This window comes from Oxyura jamaicensis, chromosome 1 (genome assembly GCF_011077185.1).
Source record: "Oxyura jamaicensis isolate SHBP4307 breed ruddy duck chromosome 1, BPBGC_Ojam_1.0, whole genome shotgun sequence".
Lineage (NCBI taxonomy): Eukaryota > Metazoa > Chordata > Aves > Anseriformes > Anatidae > Oxyura > Oxyura jamaicensis.
This window is the reverse complement of record NC_048893.1, coordinates 175340637-175358280: the sequence shown is the minus strand read 5'-3', so window position 1 is coordinate 175358280 and position 17644 is coordinate 175340637. Positions and strand designations below refer to the sequence as shown.

At 36.8% G+C, this 17644-nt stretch overlaps 1 protein-coding gene across 7 annotated transcripts in view; it reads right to left on the bottom strand.

Annotated features, from left to right (window-relative positions):
* Window positions 1-17644, bottom strand: part of LRCH1 (leucine rich repeats and calponin homology domain containing 1) — a 120074-nt gene that overhangs the window by 5062 nt on the left and 97368 nt on the right. For 5 of the 7 annotated variants that reach the window (XR_004749804.1, XR_004749807.1, XR_004749811.1 and 2 more), the window contains 4 exons: window positions 17359-17468; window positions 16185-16322; window positions 15412-15489; window positions 7676-7933 (listed from right to left, as the gene is read on the bottom strand). Coding sequence is in view for 2 of the 7 variants with exons in the window: in XM_035322887.1 (XP_035178778.1) it covers window positions 15412-15489; window positions 16185-16322; window positions 17359-17468 (326 nt within the window). In the remaining 5 variants the exon portion in view is untranslated. The remainder of the gene's footprint in view (window positions 1-7675; window positions 7934-15411; window positions 15490-16184; window positions 16323-17358; window positions 17469-17644) is intronic. The other 2 variants (XM_035322887.1, XM_035322898.1) reach the window with 1 other exon arrangement.

Genomic DNA, 17644 nt, shown 5'->3' with positions numbered 1-17644 from the left:
CTGGTCTGGGGGGAGGCGTCCCTGCCCATGGCAGGGGGGTGGGACTAGATAGTTTTTAAAGGTCCCTTCCAACCCAAACCATTCTATGGCTTTATGGGTTATAGCCCCAAATATTAAACAGATACTGTGGGTTCCTTCTGCTCATGCACACCCAATAAACCATTTCAGACAGATAACTTTCCAATAGTTGTATTTCAAATAGTTATACCCAGATTCCTTTTCAAAACCTGCCCTAAAGTTGGTCATTTAATTTAAGACACTGATTCTGCAGGGACTCTTACTCACTGTTCTGTGACTGAGGTACTGCAGACCTGCAGACTCTCAGAGGAAGTTCTCCTTACCTTCTTCCAGAGGAATAAAAGGTATCTTATAAAACTATATAAACTATAAAAAGATATAAAACTATATAAACCATAAATAATCTTTATATAGTTCTTTAAAGACAATGTTTCTCTGATGCAAACTCCTAAACTGATACCTAACTAGAAGAGTAACCACAGAAGAGGCAGAGATAGTGGCAATCAAAAGGCAAAAAAAGTATTTCTACTTCAACTGTATGATTTTACTAAAAATATTTTGCCCCTCAAAAAAAAGTTCTTATAAAAATTTAAGATACTCTGATTCTGATAATTTTCAAAAAATATTTATTGAGAATACAAGTGACATCTAAAGTGAAATGCTCTCCACTTTTCTACTCTTTTAAGCACCCTTGCAAACAAACTAGGCTCTTAGCTTCACAGATTTGGTGGCACACACACCAGTATTTCATCAGTTTTCCACTTTAGACAAAAGGCATTAAATATTTAAGCCTGCTGAATCCGATACCAAAACTGCTGATGTTACAAGGCTGAAGGACAGGGATTGTATCCAAAAACCTACCTCCAAAGCAACCTACCTTGCAAGGTGTTTATGTTTGAGGATATTCTATTTATTTTTTTTTTCTACTGAAGCCAAATTTGCTGCAAAAACACAGTTAAGGATGTTTCCTTAACAAATAAAATTCTAAACTTGCCATTTTTGTGGCACCTTACCGCATTCAAAGAACTGTTCTTTTATCTGTCACTCTTTTTCCCCAGAACAGACATCTTGTCTTGCAATTATTTATAACACAGTTTAACTAAAAGCATAAAAAGGAGTTAATGTCTCATTTCATATTAAAAAGAAAAACAACATAAAACAACAGAACTACCCAGCACAAACTTTTCACCTTTTACAGAGAATGCATTACCTAACTTTTAAGTACACTACAGGAATCCCATTTCTCTACAACAACCTCCCTCTCCCTGCCATATTTACAAGACACACTCAAATAAGGGAAGCTATTTAAAGAGCTCCACAAACAGCTGTGTTCTTGGAGTCAGAAGTTTCATAACATTACTTTTTATCTTGTACATCATTCTTCATTAGATCTTGAAAGCTGTGCAACCGACAGCCTTTTCTTATTGAGAAGATGGAGTTCAGTTAATATTTTATCATTCTGCCATTAAATGTGGCTATGATGAACTTCCCAAACCTGCCAAGGAGACCTGTACCAGCTGTACAAAGAACTGCATCTTAAGTGTCATCAATCCAATCTCTTGTCCAAGCCCTACCCACTCCCTTCAGAAGCTCTGCAAACAGCTCTCACCAACTCTGCCTCATATATTTATCAAATCCCAGGTTTAGAGCAATGCATTTAACTCTTCTCAGAGTAAGAAAATCAACTCCTGCTAAGGGTGGCATCCAGAGCAAACTGATTACCAACTCGGCCTTCTGCATAACACTTAGCTGGGTCACGATCCCAGTTGTCTCAGACCTTGTGCTCAGCCCCTGTCCCTGCAGCGCGTCTGTTTCCTGTATTTTGCTCTGCTCTTGCCCACCACAACTGCTGCCTTCCAACACGTGGAAGCCACTGACATTAGAGCTGTGAAGGTGAAAGCCACCCAGACTTCAGAACTTATCCCAAAATGCCAAGCTTTAAGAAAATACATGTGACCAAGAGAAGAACTCACCCATGTCTCCAAGGTTTTTAGAAGACTCATCTTCACCCATTTGTTCCTACCTTTGAAAAGATTTCTGTCCATTCCACAGTAGCATCAAACCCGTAACTCTTCAATCCCAAATATGAAACACCTCTCTAAAAACACCCGTTGAAACCACCACTGAACAAAGCCCAGAACAACACAAGAATTGGCTGCTAATCCCCAATCTACAGGTCTTTAGAAACAACTGCAGAGGGAAGGGTTGTCAGACCATTCCCTTCTCTGTCTACTGTAAAACCAAGACCTACATTTGTACTGCAATTTTTCCTAGAAAGGCAAATAAACAATTATCTATTGCAGGCAAACCACTTTCTACAGGCACATATTTATTTTGAATAGACAGAGACGTTTCCAAACTCTTATGAAGCAAAAGAACAAGCCTCCTTGGATTTGGGGTGTGACGGGGACTCCACAGGACAGACACACAACCACAGCAAATCACCCAAGCAGAAAAGGGAGGCAGCAGCCAGGAGGCTGAGTCACAAAGCAACACAAAAAGGCAGCACAACAGGCACACCTGCAAACATACACGTGTGTGTGCGCTCGCCAAAGCAGGTTTCTAAACCTGGAACAAAACTTCTGATTTAGGTGATGTAAAATCAAAACAGGAATACGCAAGGACACCGGTCTCACAAGGACGTGTGGCACTTGACATATACACATTTCTTTAAGAGCAGATGCCTTCAGAGTCAAGCTGCTGTTTGAATTGGATTATGCTAAGGCAAACAGCTTGACAATTCAGATACAGCAGTTTGTTGTCAAAGAAATTGTTGCCGTATCGTATGGGCAAGTAGTGAAATGACTTCATCATCAGAACATCAGCGCCCAGCTACATCTGTCAGCAAAACAGAGAAGTGGAATTCTACAAAGCTGGCAATTCAGTTTCTTCCTCTGATTTGAGGAATATGAGATTTCAGATCAACTGGGAAAAATAAAGTATTCAGCAAACAATGAAATACTGGAATGTGTAGTTTAGTACAAACTGAAAAAAAAGTCCATACAATGCTCATTTTTTCATGTTTGAAACCAAATATTCTGAAATGGACAGATACTAAATGAAACATCAGGGCCTTACGTTTAAGCAAATGCATCAAAAACACAAGCCTTGAATTTTTGTTAGGTCAAGGCAAAGTTTTCTTTCCAAAGAGGTGGAAAAACAATAGCAAACGTTTACTTTTTGACATATCTGAAGGAATGTGAAATCCTATCTTTGTAAATATATTTTCTGTAACAACTATGGCTGCTGATGTCCACACGTGTCCAAATACCCTGAAGTTACCATTTGAAATACAACAGAAAAGACCAGATCAAAAAGCACAGTGATTCAGGCTACAGGTACATTTAATCATTTTTTTTTCTTTTAATTTCCAAAGGAAAGATTCGTATGTTTTTGTTGAAGCATACACTTGTGACCAGATTTTAAAAAGCACCCCAAAAACCCAACAACCCCGAATTCCAGTACTGCAGCTGCAATTCTGTATTTCAAATTATAGCTAGTGATAGATCTAAGTATGTGCATCTTCTGAACATGCAATAAATTACAAATATTTACAAAACTGCATTTGCAGATGATGGCTTTGTACCTGTTCACACATTCTGGCCTTGAGCCATACAGTTTTAAGGTAGACCACGTATTTTGCCAGTTTCATTCTAATATGCTAAGAAAACAGCGACCTGAAACTGGAGGGAACGGAAAGCGCTATAAGCTTACTAAAGACAGACACACATTAAACAGCAAGAGAACACGTATACTTACGGGGAAATACCAGCTATACCATAACCATATACATTAAATTCTAGGAGACTAAATGAAGGAATGATAATGTTTTGCATCATCCACGTAGAATGGGTCATTACGTGAAAGTATTTTCATATTGCTTTCTGCATTATGCAGCTCGTGTGCTGGATGGGAAGGGAACGACAATGCTCCACAAAACCTGCCCTAAAATGCTTCTAAACCTGCATACATGAGCGCTTTCATTTCTTGTAGCGACAAGAGTAATATGCCAATAGCAGCTCTCTTTGTGAAAAACAACATAGCGGCAATAATTAGAAAACTTCTTTGTGTCTATGGAGTAGAAGGCTGGACTGAATATGCATTTGCTCAGGTCTAGTATGATCCCATTGATGGTAACTGGAGCCTTTCAGCAAACTTAGTAGGAATGCAGCAGGATCCATAAGGGGCTAGCAGCTGTAAAAGCTTGTTAATATGTATTTGAAGAGAGAGGCATTTGAACAGCTACTACACTGCTCTGGAATGTATTATCTGTTTTCTGGCTCATGGAAAAATAAAGTCAAATCCTCACATCTAAATATCATCTGCAATCCAGTGCAAGCACATTTTACCTGTGTGCATATTAAATTAATCCATCACAGTCTGTACGTATTACTTTATTGCAGTACGGATGTGATTACCTCCACAGGATCCAAAAGCAGTCAATGTAACAGGTAAGGTACACATCTGAGCAGACCAATGTCTGAAGAAATAGTTTGAAACTATCTGATGACCACCCTGTCGCCCCAGTGGGAAAAAATGAATGGGGAAACACATGGGTGAGCAAAATGTAACTCACGTTATCAGTGAATGAATGTGGCAGTGAACAATACAGATTGCTCTAAAACCCCAAATAAGTACCAACTCTATAATAGTGTCTCAATACGTAGGATCTCCTAGGAGGTGAGGAGCAGCCAGCCAACAGAACTGGTGGTTTCTTGAATATTAACACTACAGGAACAGAAGCACAGAAATAGGACCCTGAATTTATCAAAGAACCCATCTGAGTAGATTAATTAGCTACATACCTGTTTTAGTTTCTACCTCCCCCTCCAGTGGGAGAATTAATTACTGGCTTGTGGGAGAAACCAGGTAGTTTTCACATCTGTACTGTTTTAAATATATTTTGAGAAAGATTACTATACTACACTTACAGAAATGTGTGTATTCTACCATCTCTTTCCCTGTAAGACTTGTATATATTTGGAAGTGTTATCAATAATGACCAGAAAAAAAAATACTAAAAATGGGTGAGTTTTGTGTACACTAAGTAAAGCTGTGTGTGTCACGAAGCCAGCATGGTCACCTTCCAGTCTGGTTCAAGATGGCTTCAACTCCGTAACTCCAAAAAAGTTCTTGTAGAGCTGCACTTATTAAAGTACATTGCTTAACAATGCTGTACATTGTTAAGGTTGAGAATATTGAGAAAATGTACTCTGTATAATAAAAGTAATCTTTGCATTGTAAGCATATGTAAAGTTAGACCTTCACAGCAGCGTGAGAGTTGTCCATCAGTGTCACGGGGCTATACGCAGTTGGCCTACACTGGCACACCTCTGCTAGACTGACCTATTACTTTTCTCACCTCCCTCTCAAAGCTATGGGATACTGTGAATAATCACACACAACATCAAACAATGACACAGATATGAACTACAGGATGGTAGCAATAACTTTTGCCACTTAATTTTCTAATTTCAAAAGATGTTAAAAAAATACTTACACACGTGGATTGGTACTTATACAACACAAAGCATTAACAGGAGACCTGTCTACCTCTTATGAGGTCACGGGTAAAATCCCAGCCCTACAGAAGACATCACTTTTGTCTCAAATACATACACTGGATTATAAATAATCATAGATTAATAGATTCTAAAGTGATTCAAGCTTTATGCCACTTTCAGTTTCATTTGAAAAGCAACATTTTAAAAACAAGACAACCAAAATCAAGACTAAGACCGTCTGAAAGTGGGATCTTAAACATTAAGCTCAGACTCTGACTAAGCAAGTGCCTGCTATTGGAATCACTGAAGCTAGGCACACAGTTAGAAGACAGACCTGTGCAGGATGAGAGCACAAGTCCATAGCTATGCACCCAAATAAGTAGGAGAGTTCCCTCATGGATTAGGAACCTAGAAGCATTCCCTGAACTCACACCAAGTCACAAAAGACCGTCTTTACAATAGAATTGTTATAAATATGCACTGGAAGCTGCTAAAGACTAAAACCTTCAGAAAATTAGTTCAATATGCTGTCTGAAAGTAACTTTTCCATCTTAAAATACCTAATTATTCATTTCATCTTTAAACATATACATACACTCAAGTACACACGTACAAATATATATCTATGCCATGGAAACCAGGAATAGAACTGCATTTAGAAGCTTTTTAATATATTTCTTTTACAAGTATCTATGAACTGGGGATATTAATAGTATAGCACTAAATCATAACCATATTACCAGAATAACTAGTAACGTACAAGTTCTTATGCTAATTCTCTTCTAAAAGTCAGTTGGCAATTTTTGGATAATCTTTGGAAAATCTTTACTTCACAGCCACAAGACTGAGAGGCTTTGGTTAGCTAGCTTGACACTGAACTAAGAGTGTCAACAATTGCACCTAGCAATAAGTCATATGGGTGGGTCTATACTTGAGGTTTTATAGTTTTCAAGTCTTAACATGCCTATAATTGCTTTTCATTTGTATGTTTTATGTTGATACAGAGTAAAACCAAATTTCCCCTTTTCAAGTTTTACAAATAAATCAACAGAAAGCAGAACTGGAAGGGAAGTGGAGGTCATTCAGTCCAGTGCTCTAACCACAGGCTGAGTTCAAACATGCCAAAAGGCTTCCTGACAAATGTTTGTCTAACCTTTTTTTAATACCTCCTAGGACAGAAAATCTGAACTCTTCCTAGACAATCTATTTTCCTAGCTACATTGTCTTTACTACATTTGTTACACAAACAAACATTACCGCATTGTCACAGGTGATGAAACAGAGACAAGATAGTGACATGACTTGCTTGATGTCACACTTAAGAATGGCAGATACAGGAATCTAACAGTTTATCCTCAAACTATCTCATTGTATCACACTGCCTTTCAGGATCTTCATCCAAAAATATTCTGAAGTCCCTCGCATATTAGGTGTTCCTCATACACAGTGCTAATTTACAGTCGTCTTCAAGTGTTTTAAAGCAGTTAAACAATGCTTTGTGAGACAGAAGAAGATTATTCCATGGAATCTGGAGGAAAACAAAATTTAAGTAGGAAAATATAACTACTCCAGTATGGAATTTAATCAGAACAGTAGAGATGATCAACCATTTTTAAAAATACAGTACTCTTGTTAAACTAAAGGATTGGAATAGAGAACTATTATCTTTCAAATTGCTGAGTGCTCTCAACACAACACATGTTGAGATACCTGGCAGCAACTCAGAAAATACTATCTGCTGTTGAACTGCCACCTTAGTTACTTCAGTATCTGTAACCTTCGTGGGTTTTCACAAATTCTTGTGAATTCCTTTCACAAAGGCACTGTTGCCTTTTCACAGAAAGGTTCATCTCTGTTTAGCTTGTTATATACATCTAGCCTACACCCAAAAGTGGGATAAGAGTAGTTTCGCTGCTATAACACGTTCAGTGTGTAGTCCAGGCAACATACACAAAAACAAACTATAAATAAAGAGGTACATAAGTTCTTAAACTAGAGTTGGAGTTGGGGAGAAGAGATCAGATTTGCCTTCAGATCAGTTCAAGATGCTACTCCCTCTCTCCCCTATTTCAAGAGATTAATAAAGATATTACAGTGAAAGGAAGTGAGGGGAAAGGGAAAAGTGCGTAAGACAAAGGAAGGAAATTAAGTACCTGTAATTTGTCAGAGACAAAGCAGAAAGTTTGTGTGCACATGCGAACAGGTTATGCTGTTAGCACATTCCAGTGATAAGTTATAAACATCAAGACTATAAAAAGTATGTGGAAAAGACAAAAGCCTATTAGATCCCAGGAGCGAAAGGTAGAAGTTGATTGTGGGGTTTTCTCCCCGAGGGCGAGCAGAGTGTCAACAGTCTTTCGAATGTGACGAATATCCGACTGCAGGATGTCATACGGAGAGCAGAGGTCAGCCTATCCCGAAGGGCAGCCATTAGAACAGAAAAAAACAGTGCATAAAATTAAAAATACAAAAATATAAAGATATTGATAAATTATCACAATATTCTAGCATAAACATGTAGGAATAGTTTTGTCCTAATATTGCCTTCATCACTAGGCACCCCCAGCTTTCTTTGATTTCCCCTAAATACTGAAGCTATCATACAGTTGTTAAGAGCTTGAAATGTTAAGTTAGAAGAGCTCAGCCCTTCAAAACCTTCCAAATTACGTCCAAATTCACAATGGTGAGGAGGTGCGTGCGATCCACTTATTCCAATGGGATCTGCACACTTTTATCCCTCTGGACTTTAAATGTTTAAATTGCACCAACTGTAAAATCTAATTTATACAATAGCAAACAGTGGGTTAGAAAGCTGTTAAAAGTATAAGCAGCAGCAATATGAAGTCTCAGGGAAAAAGTACTTAAATTAGCTATTAGAAGTATGTAAAATTCTCTAAGACAACATGTAACCTAGAACCCGGTATTCAAATATCACCTTAAATGATACCCTGGGATAGAAACTGAGAATGTCAATGGGTGACTATCATTAATTTAAGTAAAGTTTCTAAGCTTAAGTTATACACTTAATTCCATACTTAGCATTTAAAAAAAATATTAACAGGTTAAGTTTGTATGCTCTTTTGGAAAGTACCAATGACTACATGTACTAAGTCATGCTGGCTATACAAAACGAAGCTTGATATATGCAGTAACGGTACTATCACGCGCACACAATATTTAATGGGATATTCGACCCAAGCAACAACTTGCACTTCCAAAATTCAGCAATCTGAAAGATTAAACCATTTTATGTTACAAATGAGGCCTTACTATCAAAGATCCACATTTATGAAACCAAATTACACAAATCGGGAAAGATTCTGTTTCAGAGGAATATTGTTTATGACATAGCTTTTCAGTTTCACTAGCGTAATGAACTGACAATGCAACCAATAAATGAAGACGTTCTAATCCAGATGCCTGTTTTCTGTTACCGTGAAGTTTCAATGTCCAGTTTGAAATAAATTAACCTTTGAAATATTTAAGAGGTTTTTCTACCCTGACAAGTGACTAGTGAAACTGGAATTCAAAACTGTCATTCACAAGAAGACAGACAATGACTTTTGTTGTTTTCTATGCCTGGTTCCAGCTTTAAACAGGAGCTAAGAGCTGCAAAATTTTCATTTTCTTCCTTAGACTAGTGGATATGTGGAATGGGAAAAACACCTTGCCTAGTAACAAGACTGGCATTTTTACAGTAATTTTGTAGGATTTTTCCAACCGAAATTCTAGTGCTATATTAAATGCCAAGGCAATTGTATTTGGCTTTTTTTTTTTTTTAAATAAAGGATGAAAATTCACAGACAGAGCAAAACATGCCGATCTTGTTTAAAAGCAGGATAGTACTAGCAGTGCGTTCAAGAACATCTATATCCACACGTTGCTTACCAAAGAAACTAATTTCAGGGCAAACAAACTACCCGGTGAGTACACTTTCTCACTAAGCACTATTCTTGTACCAAAGACACTAATAAACCCTGTAAGTGCTGCATTCATTTTAAAATGATATACGAGACTCACTTCATACTTGCCACAAACATATCCCAGAAGAAATATGCAAGAATATGTAAGAAACTTCAAACTCAGGTTTTTGTAAAAAAAAAAAAAAAAAAGTAGTCAAACTTTCAGAAAAGGCTTTTTTGGAATTTTTGTAAGGAAAAAATCAGAAACAAAACCTTTTCTGAAAACAGTCCCTATTGTAATCAAATGGAGAAGGAAGTAATTTCAGAGTTGGAGAATGAGCGCTAGTGGTAGGCTGATTTACTGTTGTTTTGTTTTAAAGACCAAAGAACTTGCTAACCAGAGAGTAACACACTAAGCAGTATACAGGAGATCCCAAAGCATACAAAAACAGCCAACACATGCTGAAGAAACTTCCTGTGAGAATTGCTATGCTGTGCTTCAGTGAAATTCAATGACGTCTGAGGAGGCCTGAGAAATTTCTGATGATTTTTGCTTACTTTTGTGTGTTCTGCAACAGTTGATAATTTGCTCACATTTCTCACCTTAAGTAAAATGTTTACATTGATGCATTTTAAACTTCTGTAACGTAACTCTGGAAGTTCCCATAATTTTTACAGATGCTATGAAATGAAAATACCAAACTAAAATATGACATCATGAAATAGTGAAATAGAACATGACATTTACTTCAGTGCGAGCCCCAAAGACAGATGAGCAACCACCCACCCACCTCAAGCACGGCCCTTCTCATTTATAAGCGACTAAAGTTATAAGTAATAAAAAAGAAAATTGTATTACTTAATCATTACATTTATGGACTGACTTGTCAAGCCCAAGATGCTATATGATTACATCATACAGCTACCAAAATCATGCACGTAGAATAAAAACAGTAAGACGTGTGGAACACCAAAAGCATAACCAGCTGTTTGTATGCACAACCCACCCTCACTCAGCATGCCCCCGCAGCCACTGTGGAAACAGAGAAGCACATTTCAAAACCAACCCTCTATGATTTTGACCCTAAAAAAAAGGTCAAGGATAAGTTGGCAGGATTGGGGGAAAGAATGAAGTCTATAGTGCATAGGCACTGTACTCAAAACGCAAATGAAAGAAACAGAATTAGGATTTAAATTCTGTAACACTTCAAGTCTGTACTGTAGGGCAGTGTACATTACCAAGCACAGAATGAAAACGTGGAGAAAGGAGTCATACCTGATAAAACTTACTGTAACTTCATGGATGTCTCATGATGAAACTATGGAAAAGTAACTGATTATGTGAATCGATCAGAAAACGAGCACAAGCGGCAACAAAAACATACCTTGTGGCAAGCTGAGAAATCTAACTACCAGTTGAACTACTAATACGTGGGTAGAAAACAAAGCACTTGACACTCCACTTGGGTGATTGTTTTACTTTGTTCTGCCAGTTTTAGCATTCAAAAAGCCTCCTGTTTTTTCCATTTGTTTAAATTAGCAATTCCTACACTAACACAAATCACAGTCATCTGGAGGTGTTGCTCAAGTTGCAACAAAGTGGAATTAGTTTTCAGAGGAGGTCATACACAGTAATAACCCTATTTGCAAGATTCTTAAGTCCCAGAAACAGTCACAGCTAAGTCTTTTGTAACTTGAGTTTTCATATGATGATTTTTGATCAAAAAATCATTTCTTACCATCGTTCCTTTCTGTTCAGTATGTGCAGTCCAGGTAGCTGCCTGAAAACTTGAAAACCATGGCAGAAGCCTCTCATTCCTACCTGAGAAATAACTGCATGCCGCACTAAACCCTGCTGCACCACCACTGACATACTTGGAACGCAAGAGCTCAGTAAACCTGCTGTGACACCTGGCTGTGAAAGATTTCATTTTATCACTATCCTTTATTAATAGAAATTACTGTTGTAGTATTAATCGTGATAACCTATGCCTATCTTTGTTCCGAGCTATGTGAAGATTCATAAGGGGTGTATATGTAGGAAAGCCTAACTTTCCTTTTCTTAAAAATAAGTATTTCATTTAATTTCTTTGACCTGAAGTGGCACCATAAAGGGCCAAAAGAATCTCAAGTGTCTACACTATTAAGATACGACACTAATTAATGTCAACTGCAGATCACAAAAGTTAGTGCCTTCGTAAAAAGATAACTTCTGCTTTCTTGGCTGACAAACGTTGACATAAACATTTGTTACCATCACTGAAAGTGCGTAAGGAAGTTAGTAGTATGGATTACCAAGAACACCAGCTATAAGGAATGAAAGCTAATGCTTAATTATATTATTGATGTGTAGGTTAAAATGGAAAAGTCTACTTTGCTAATATGAATACTGATTCCGGTGTGGCAACAAACAAGAACGGCACTGTTTGCAAAATACATATGAATGATTACCTGAGAATTTCTTCATAATGAAAAAACGTGTATGAATATTTTTGTCTTCAGTTACATTGTTGCTAGTTTATAATAGAGCAGTATTCTTTCAAATAGAGACAAAATATTTTCATAATTTTACATATACACTCATGTGATAGTAATTCAGATCATCCTGATCACTATTAATAACTCTGAGATGAGGTGCCACTAAGAAGAATAAAACTGCATTAGAACTGGGACATTTCAAATTTCAGAGACCACGCTCACAACCATGCAAAGATGAATGAAGCCAAAAATAGCTTTAATTTCTTAAATCAGAAAGTGTGAGGGGGAGGTGCAATGCAGGTGGTCTTGGTAAGCAATCTAGGCAGTGTCAGTACTGGGTTCACGTGACATGAACAAACTATTCCTGTGAATGGCACCATCCACGTACTGCATGTCACTCCGAAGAATGCAGTGGGACAGGCACTCCTACTTACCACACATCTACTGCCACTTGTTTAAGCAATCTGTATCAGCCAAAAGTTAGGAGTTTGTCATTCTGTAGCTATTACAGAGGAGACTTGGCAATTTGACAGTTTTATTTGGCAGTGCTGTATTTATAAAGTTTTATTTTAAAGTTTTAGTTTGTACCTTTGTGTCCCTGAGGGGCACTGCATGATATATTTGAATCTTCAGGTTTTCAGATGCTTATCTGCCACCAGCACTCTCTCTTATCAAGCAAGAAATTTCTGTCTACAAAAATGATTATTTACGAAGATCTCTGATACCTTGGAATAAAAAAGGCCCTACAGCTAAAGTTAGTGGCAAAACTGGGCACCTGCTGCTTGTCCTACTACTATTGTCACTTTTCATAGCTGACTGGTGTGGTATGAGCCTTGCTACTTAGTTTCTTATTAAAGCCCGAGAGTCAGACCCTTAAATAATCTCTTCCACATGTGACCAGAATGATTATATGGGCACTAACAAAGTGATTTCAACACACCACCCATTGTACTCAAAGTCTCATCTGGTACGTAATGCCTTTCTCATGTCAGTTGGCACAAGTCATCCCAGAATTATCTACACATGGGGTCATTTAGAGAGATCTCGTTCCTATATTTTGTATTTGTGACTTTGGTCAAGATGCCAAACCCCATGACTCATCATGACCCACTCAGATATGGATGCCTACTGCATTTCTCTACACTTGCAGGAATTTTGCCAGGATCATTCTGGGGAAAGCAATTTTGACCTAAAAATTGAATGCTGAAAACCACAGAAGTAGGATACCATGCACATCAGCACAGTAATTACTATAGCTGCTTCCTGGTTTTCCCTCTGTTCTTTCTGTTCCTTTCTATCCTTGACGGCATGTTATTCTGAACCTGCAGACTTCATGGAATAGCATGAACTCTACTCCATTCCGTAAGTCACTGAAAACAAACCAAATGGAGCTGTGACAATTTTAAATCCTTAAAAACAAAAAAGTTAAGTTGTATTTTCAAGTTAATTCATGTAAATTAGAAGAAAAACAAAAGAAAATGCACGCATTATAAAAACCTAGGGGTATTTCTGGTCCCATAAGTGGAACCTATCACTATATGTAAGATGCTTGTTTAAAAAGGGAAACAATTCACTGATTCCCTTTCCAGGATTGTCCAAAAGTTGGGCAATGTACAACCTGAAGCAGAGTAAACCCATCATCTGCAGTGGTCTTTTTTTAAAAAAAGAGCTAACAGCTAGCTGTCATGCAATTTTGTATTCCTCATACACTTCCCTCCAACATGCAGAAGCATTCCACCATCTACCACCTAGTTCTGGAACACAACAGATTTTTGCAACGTACAGCAAAGATATATTTACCATTACCAGCACCTAATCAAAAATATCCTCAGATATTAAAGACCCATCATAAATTTACAATTTCAAGCAGTCCATTTAATATTTAAGTGAAGGAGCTTTGCCTTCAAGACAAATTAGTGCTTTAGATTTGTAAGGATGGTTAGTTTATAAATCAGATTGGTAAGATTTGAACCTTAGGGCTCTGTGCGCTTTCTGCAACAAAAATACTTCAATAAAGTAAAGACTTAGCTTACCCTTCTGTATAATGGCACTGCCAGGATTGCTAAATGTTTCTGTTTAATTCAGTTTCTGAAAGATCTCTTAAAAAGAACAGCCTCAGCCTTTTCTTTCCCAACAGAGTACATACATCCAGAAAAAAATGATTTGTATTCTAACTCACTGAATAATTTACAGTGCATCACTAGACAGCTAACACTCCATAACTACTTGTCCATAAGCCCACAGCACTGAGAGTTCGATCTTTTTTGATCTGCCTTGAAGTGAAATTTTACCAAAAATATTAGGTAATTTATTATATTGGAATTATTTAATTACAGCAACTAAATCAACCGTTACAGCTTAGAGGCCCAGCAAATAACACTGAATTCTCAGTTATATATATTATGAACTAACCACTGGAGTTCTAAGATAAAGTCCCCTCTCAAAATTCCTACAAATTGCAAAAATGAACGGTTACGTCTGCTGTTATCTATATTTTAGTACTTAATTTAGAGAAAGTATAGACTAATAAAACTGGAGTTCTTTCTCAATGTGACATCTTTGCATTACCATCTGCTCCCAAAGGGGTGAGGAAGGAAAACAAAGTGTCCTTTTGTTTCAGCACTATTGAAATACAGACTAAAATGCATTCATTCTTAATCATACCGTACACAATAACAGAAAATACATCATGCAATCTTCCTGCTTTCAGATTAAGACGACCTTATGTAACACTTTTCCCTTATTTTCAGTCAGATATTTTAAACGAACCTTTTCTTAACACATACCTTTAGACCTTAAGAGAATCTTTGAAATATTCCCAATGAAACCCCAGATTTCAATGCATTAGTTAGCAAGACATTTTTCCTTCTTAATTTGAGAACAGATTACACGATGAATAATACCATTCTTAAGTGAAAAGCAGAAAAACAGCATGCACTGCAATTTCCCTATTTTCAACTTCTGAAATGCTTTATCATTAAACAACCTTACTCATAGAAACATTCCATCCTTTACACACAGAAGGGATTTCTTCACATCGCTGCTGAAGTGTTTCAGTACGTGACACGAGTGAGATATTAGTTCCTTTTTAAATACATGCTATTGAGTACTTAATATGGTAAAAAAAAGGAAAATAATAATTAAAAAGAATGAAGTCCATCTTCTAAAAGCAATGTGTAAAAAGGCAGTTATAGGTATATATGGAAAAAATGAGCAAACTACTGCCTAATTACATTATTATTACCCAATTACCTTAGTCATTTTCCAGTGCAAACAATGTGGTACTGGGGGATAATACTGAATTCATAATTTAGAGACAAAATTAGCAATTCTTTAGTGCTATGACATCAACCGCTTAAATGCACTAAAGTAGCATTAAATCATATAATTTAAGAAATGGAAATAAGTAATGTGTCTTTATTGCTGAAAGATGCTATTTCATAAAGTTATCCTTAAATGATAAATGAATTCATGCGCTTTGAATTTTTGATGAGATTTAATTAAATTACCTCTGGTATCCCCAGTTTTCTACATGCATCCAGAAAGTTTTCAACATTTCTCCTGCATTTGGCCATGCTAAGTTTAGGCTGTAAAAACAAGAAAAAAAATAGATCATGGCAAAATAAGCCAATAAATTCATTCAGTCAATAAGTTAGTTTATTGAGTTATTCTTGTACTGATTCACCATTTCCATGATATTTCTCCTGAAAACAAAGCATAAAATTCTGCCTTTTTCCCACACCATTCTAAAAACATAATGCATATAAATATAATCTGAGTATGTAAGCTGTGGCTGCCTTGTGCTTTTACTTAGTTATTAAAGCCATCAACACATTTTGATCTCTACTTGTTCATATTCAGCTTGTGAGGTTCTAAAACCTCATGTTCTGTGATAGAAGACATTTTTCTGGACAGCAAGTAAACGGATGATGCATTTCAACCTACATCAAGGGGAACAGATTTAACTGTGATAGAGCTTTTATGTACTCAGAAACATTGTGTAGCTATACACAATTTTCTATGTCTGAAGAATAAATTTTCTGTTACAGCAGAACTTTAGAATTTGTCTCCCTAAGGACTATCCAACCCAATACTTAAGGAAATGTTAGTAAAAAGTAATTTGGAAAATCATTATTTTACTTGCTCAATGCAAGATCTGAAAGAAGGGCAATTTGGCATTAAACTAGGTGTTTGTTTTTTTCCCCCTTTTTAATAACCCCCCAGTCCCCATCTCTTCTGCTCCCAGAGAAACAAAGAACACAACAAGAAACATTCAACTTACTACTGCTGGTGAAGGTACATGAATACTTGCTACTGAACGAGGTCGAACGTGATTTACTAAATGGCAGAGAACTACACCATCCATCAGAGCAGACCCCAAGTCTTCAGGCAAACAAATCTTTAGTCTTGTTTCAATGTTCTGCAAATGAAGAACACATACACACTTCAACACAGAAATGGAGGGAGGGAGGCAGGAAAAAAAGGCATATATATCCTCATCTTCTTCTCCCATGGTGTTAGGTATGTATGCAGTTTGTTTACCAAAAAATCCACTTCTCATATAACTAACTCTTTAAAAATTACAAATCAGCCTCACCTCCTACCATGCTGGTCACTGAATTATGTACAGTTCTTTAAAGGAAGGCAATACTTCAAATGCTGCTGTCATAATATGCATTTATTTTTGTATACACACATATAAAACATAAATGCATGCAATTAGTCATGTGATTGCACTACATGTGGTTCATTTCTTTCACTATTCCCCCAAGTTTTCTACTTATCCATCTCAAATTTTATCAGCAGTACTTTCAAACGGAATTACATGGTATCCTTCACTGCCAGAGAGTAAAAGGCAGTCATTCCCTAGAAGTTGAAAATCTACTTATGAAGCATTAGTGATCAAAAAAGACAGGTAACAAAGCAAGACATTCAGATATAACACATATCCAAAACTGCTCTTTTAAGTAAACCTGAAGTCTCATTGAAAAGAATTTGATATTGCAGAATAAAACACTTTGAAAATATTTAAGAATTTTACAAACAAAAAGCTATAGTAAGATTGTTACATATGATGAATTCCTTAAACTGTGCTTCTATTTTAAAAACACTCCAACAGCACACTTATAGACAACTATTAGATTCTAACACTCAGAGATAATCACTTCATCCTTTCTGATGAAAGTACATAGACTATTAATTCCACCAGTGCAGAGAATGCCATTTAATCGTATGTCATTCAGGCAACTCCCATTATTATTTCCCATTCAGAAAATCTTTTCTGAAGTACAAACACCTGACTGGGCTAAGGCATTTCAGGGTAAGTCTCACCAACACAGTTCACAGAAGTAATGCTGTCTCACTTAGCAATTTAAAATATTATCTTACTTATGTAACTTTCCCAAAGAACACAAAATATATGTTCTATTAACACAATTGTATCAGTGCTCACATACCTCACGCAGCTGTTCCACAAGCTCTCTCTCTTCTCTCATCTGCTCCATTTTCCTTCGGATTGTAAATTGCGGGTCTATTGATTCCAAATTTCTTTGTGGTCTTAAGAACACTGTGATTTTTAAAGAGACAAGTTTTAGTTTAAAAGTAAACAGCTTGATGCATTCATTTTCAAATGAAGCAAAATTCTGAGGCACCATCTCCAGCAAAAAACATTAGAAAATTTCTCTTTTCTCAGGAGGACAGCTCTGAACAGCACCATGTACCATCAACGGAGTGGATACATTT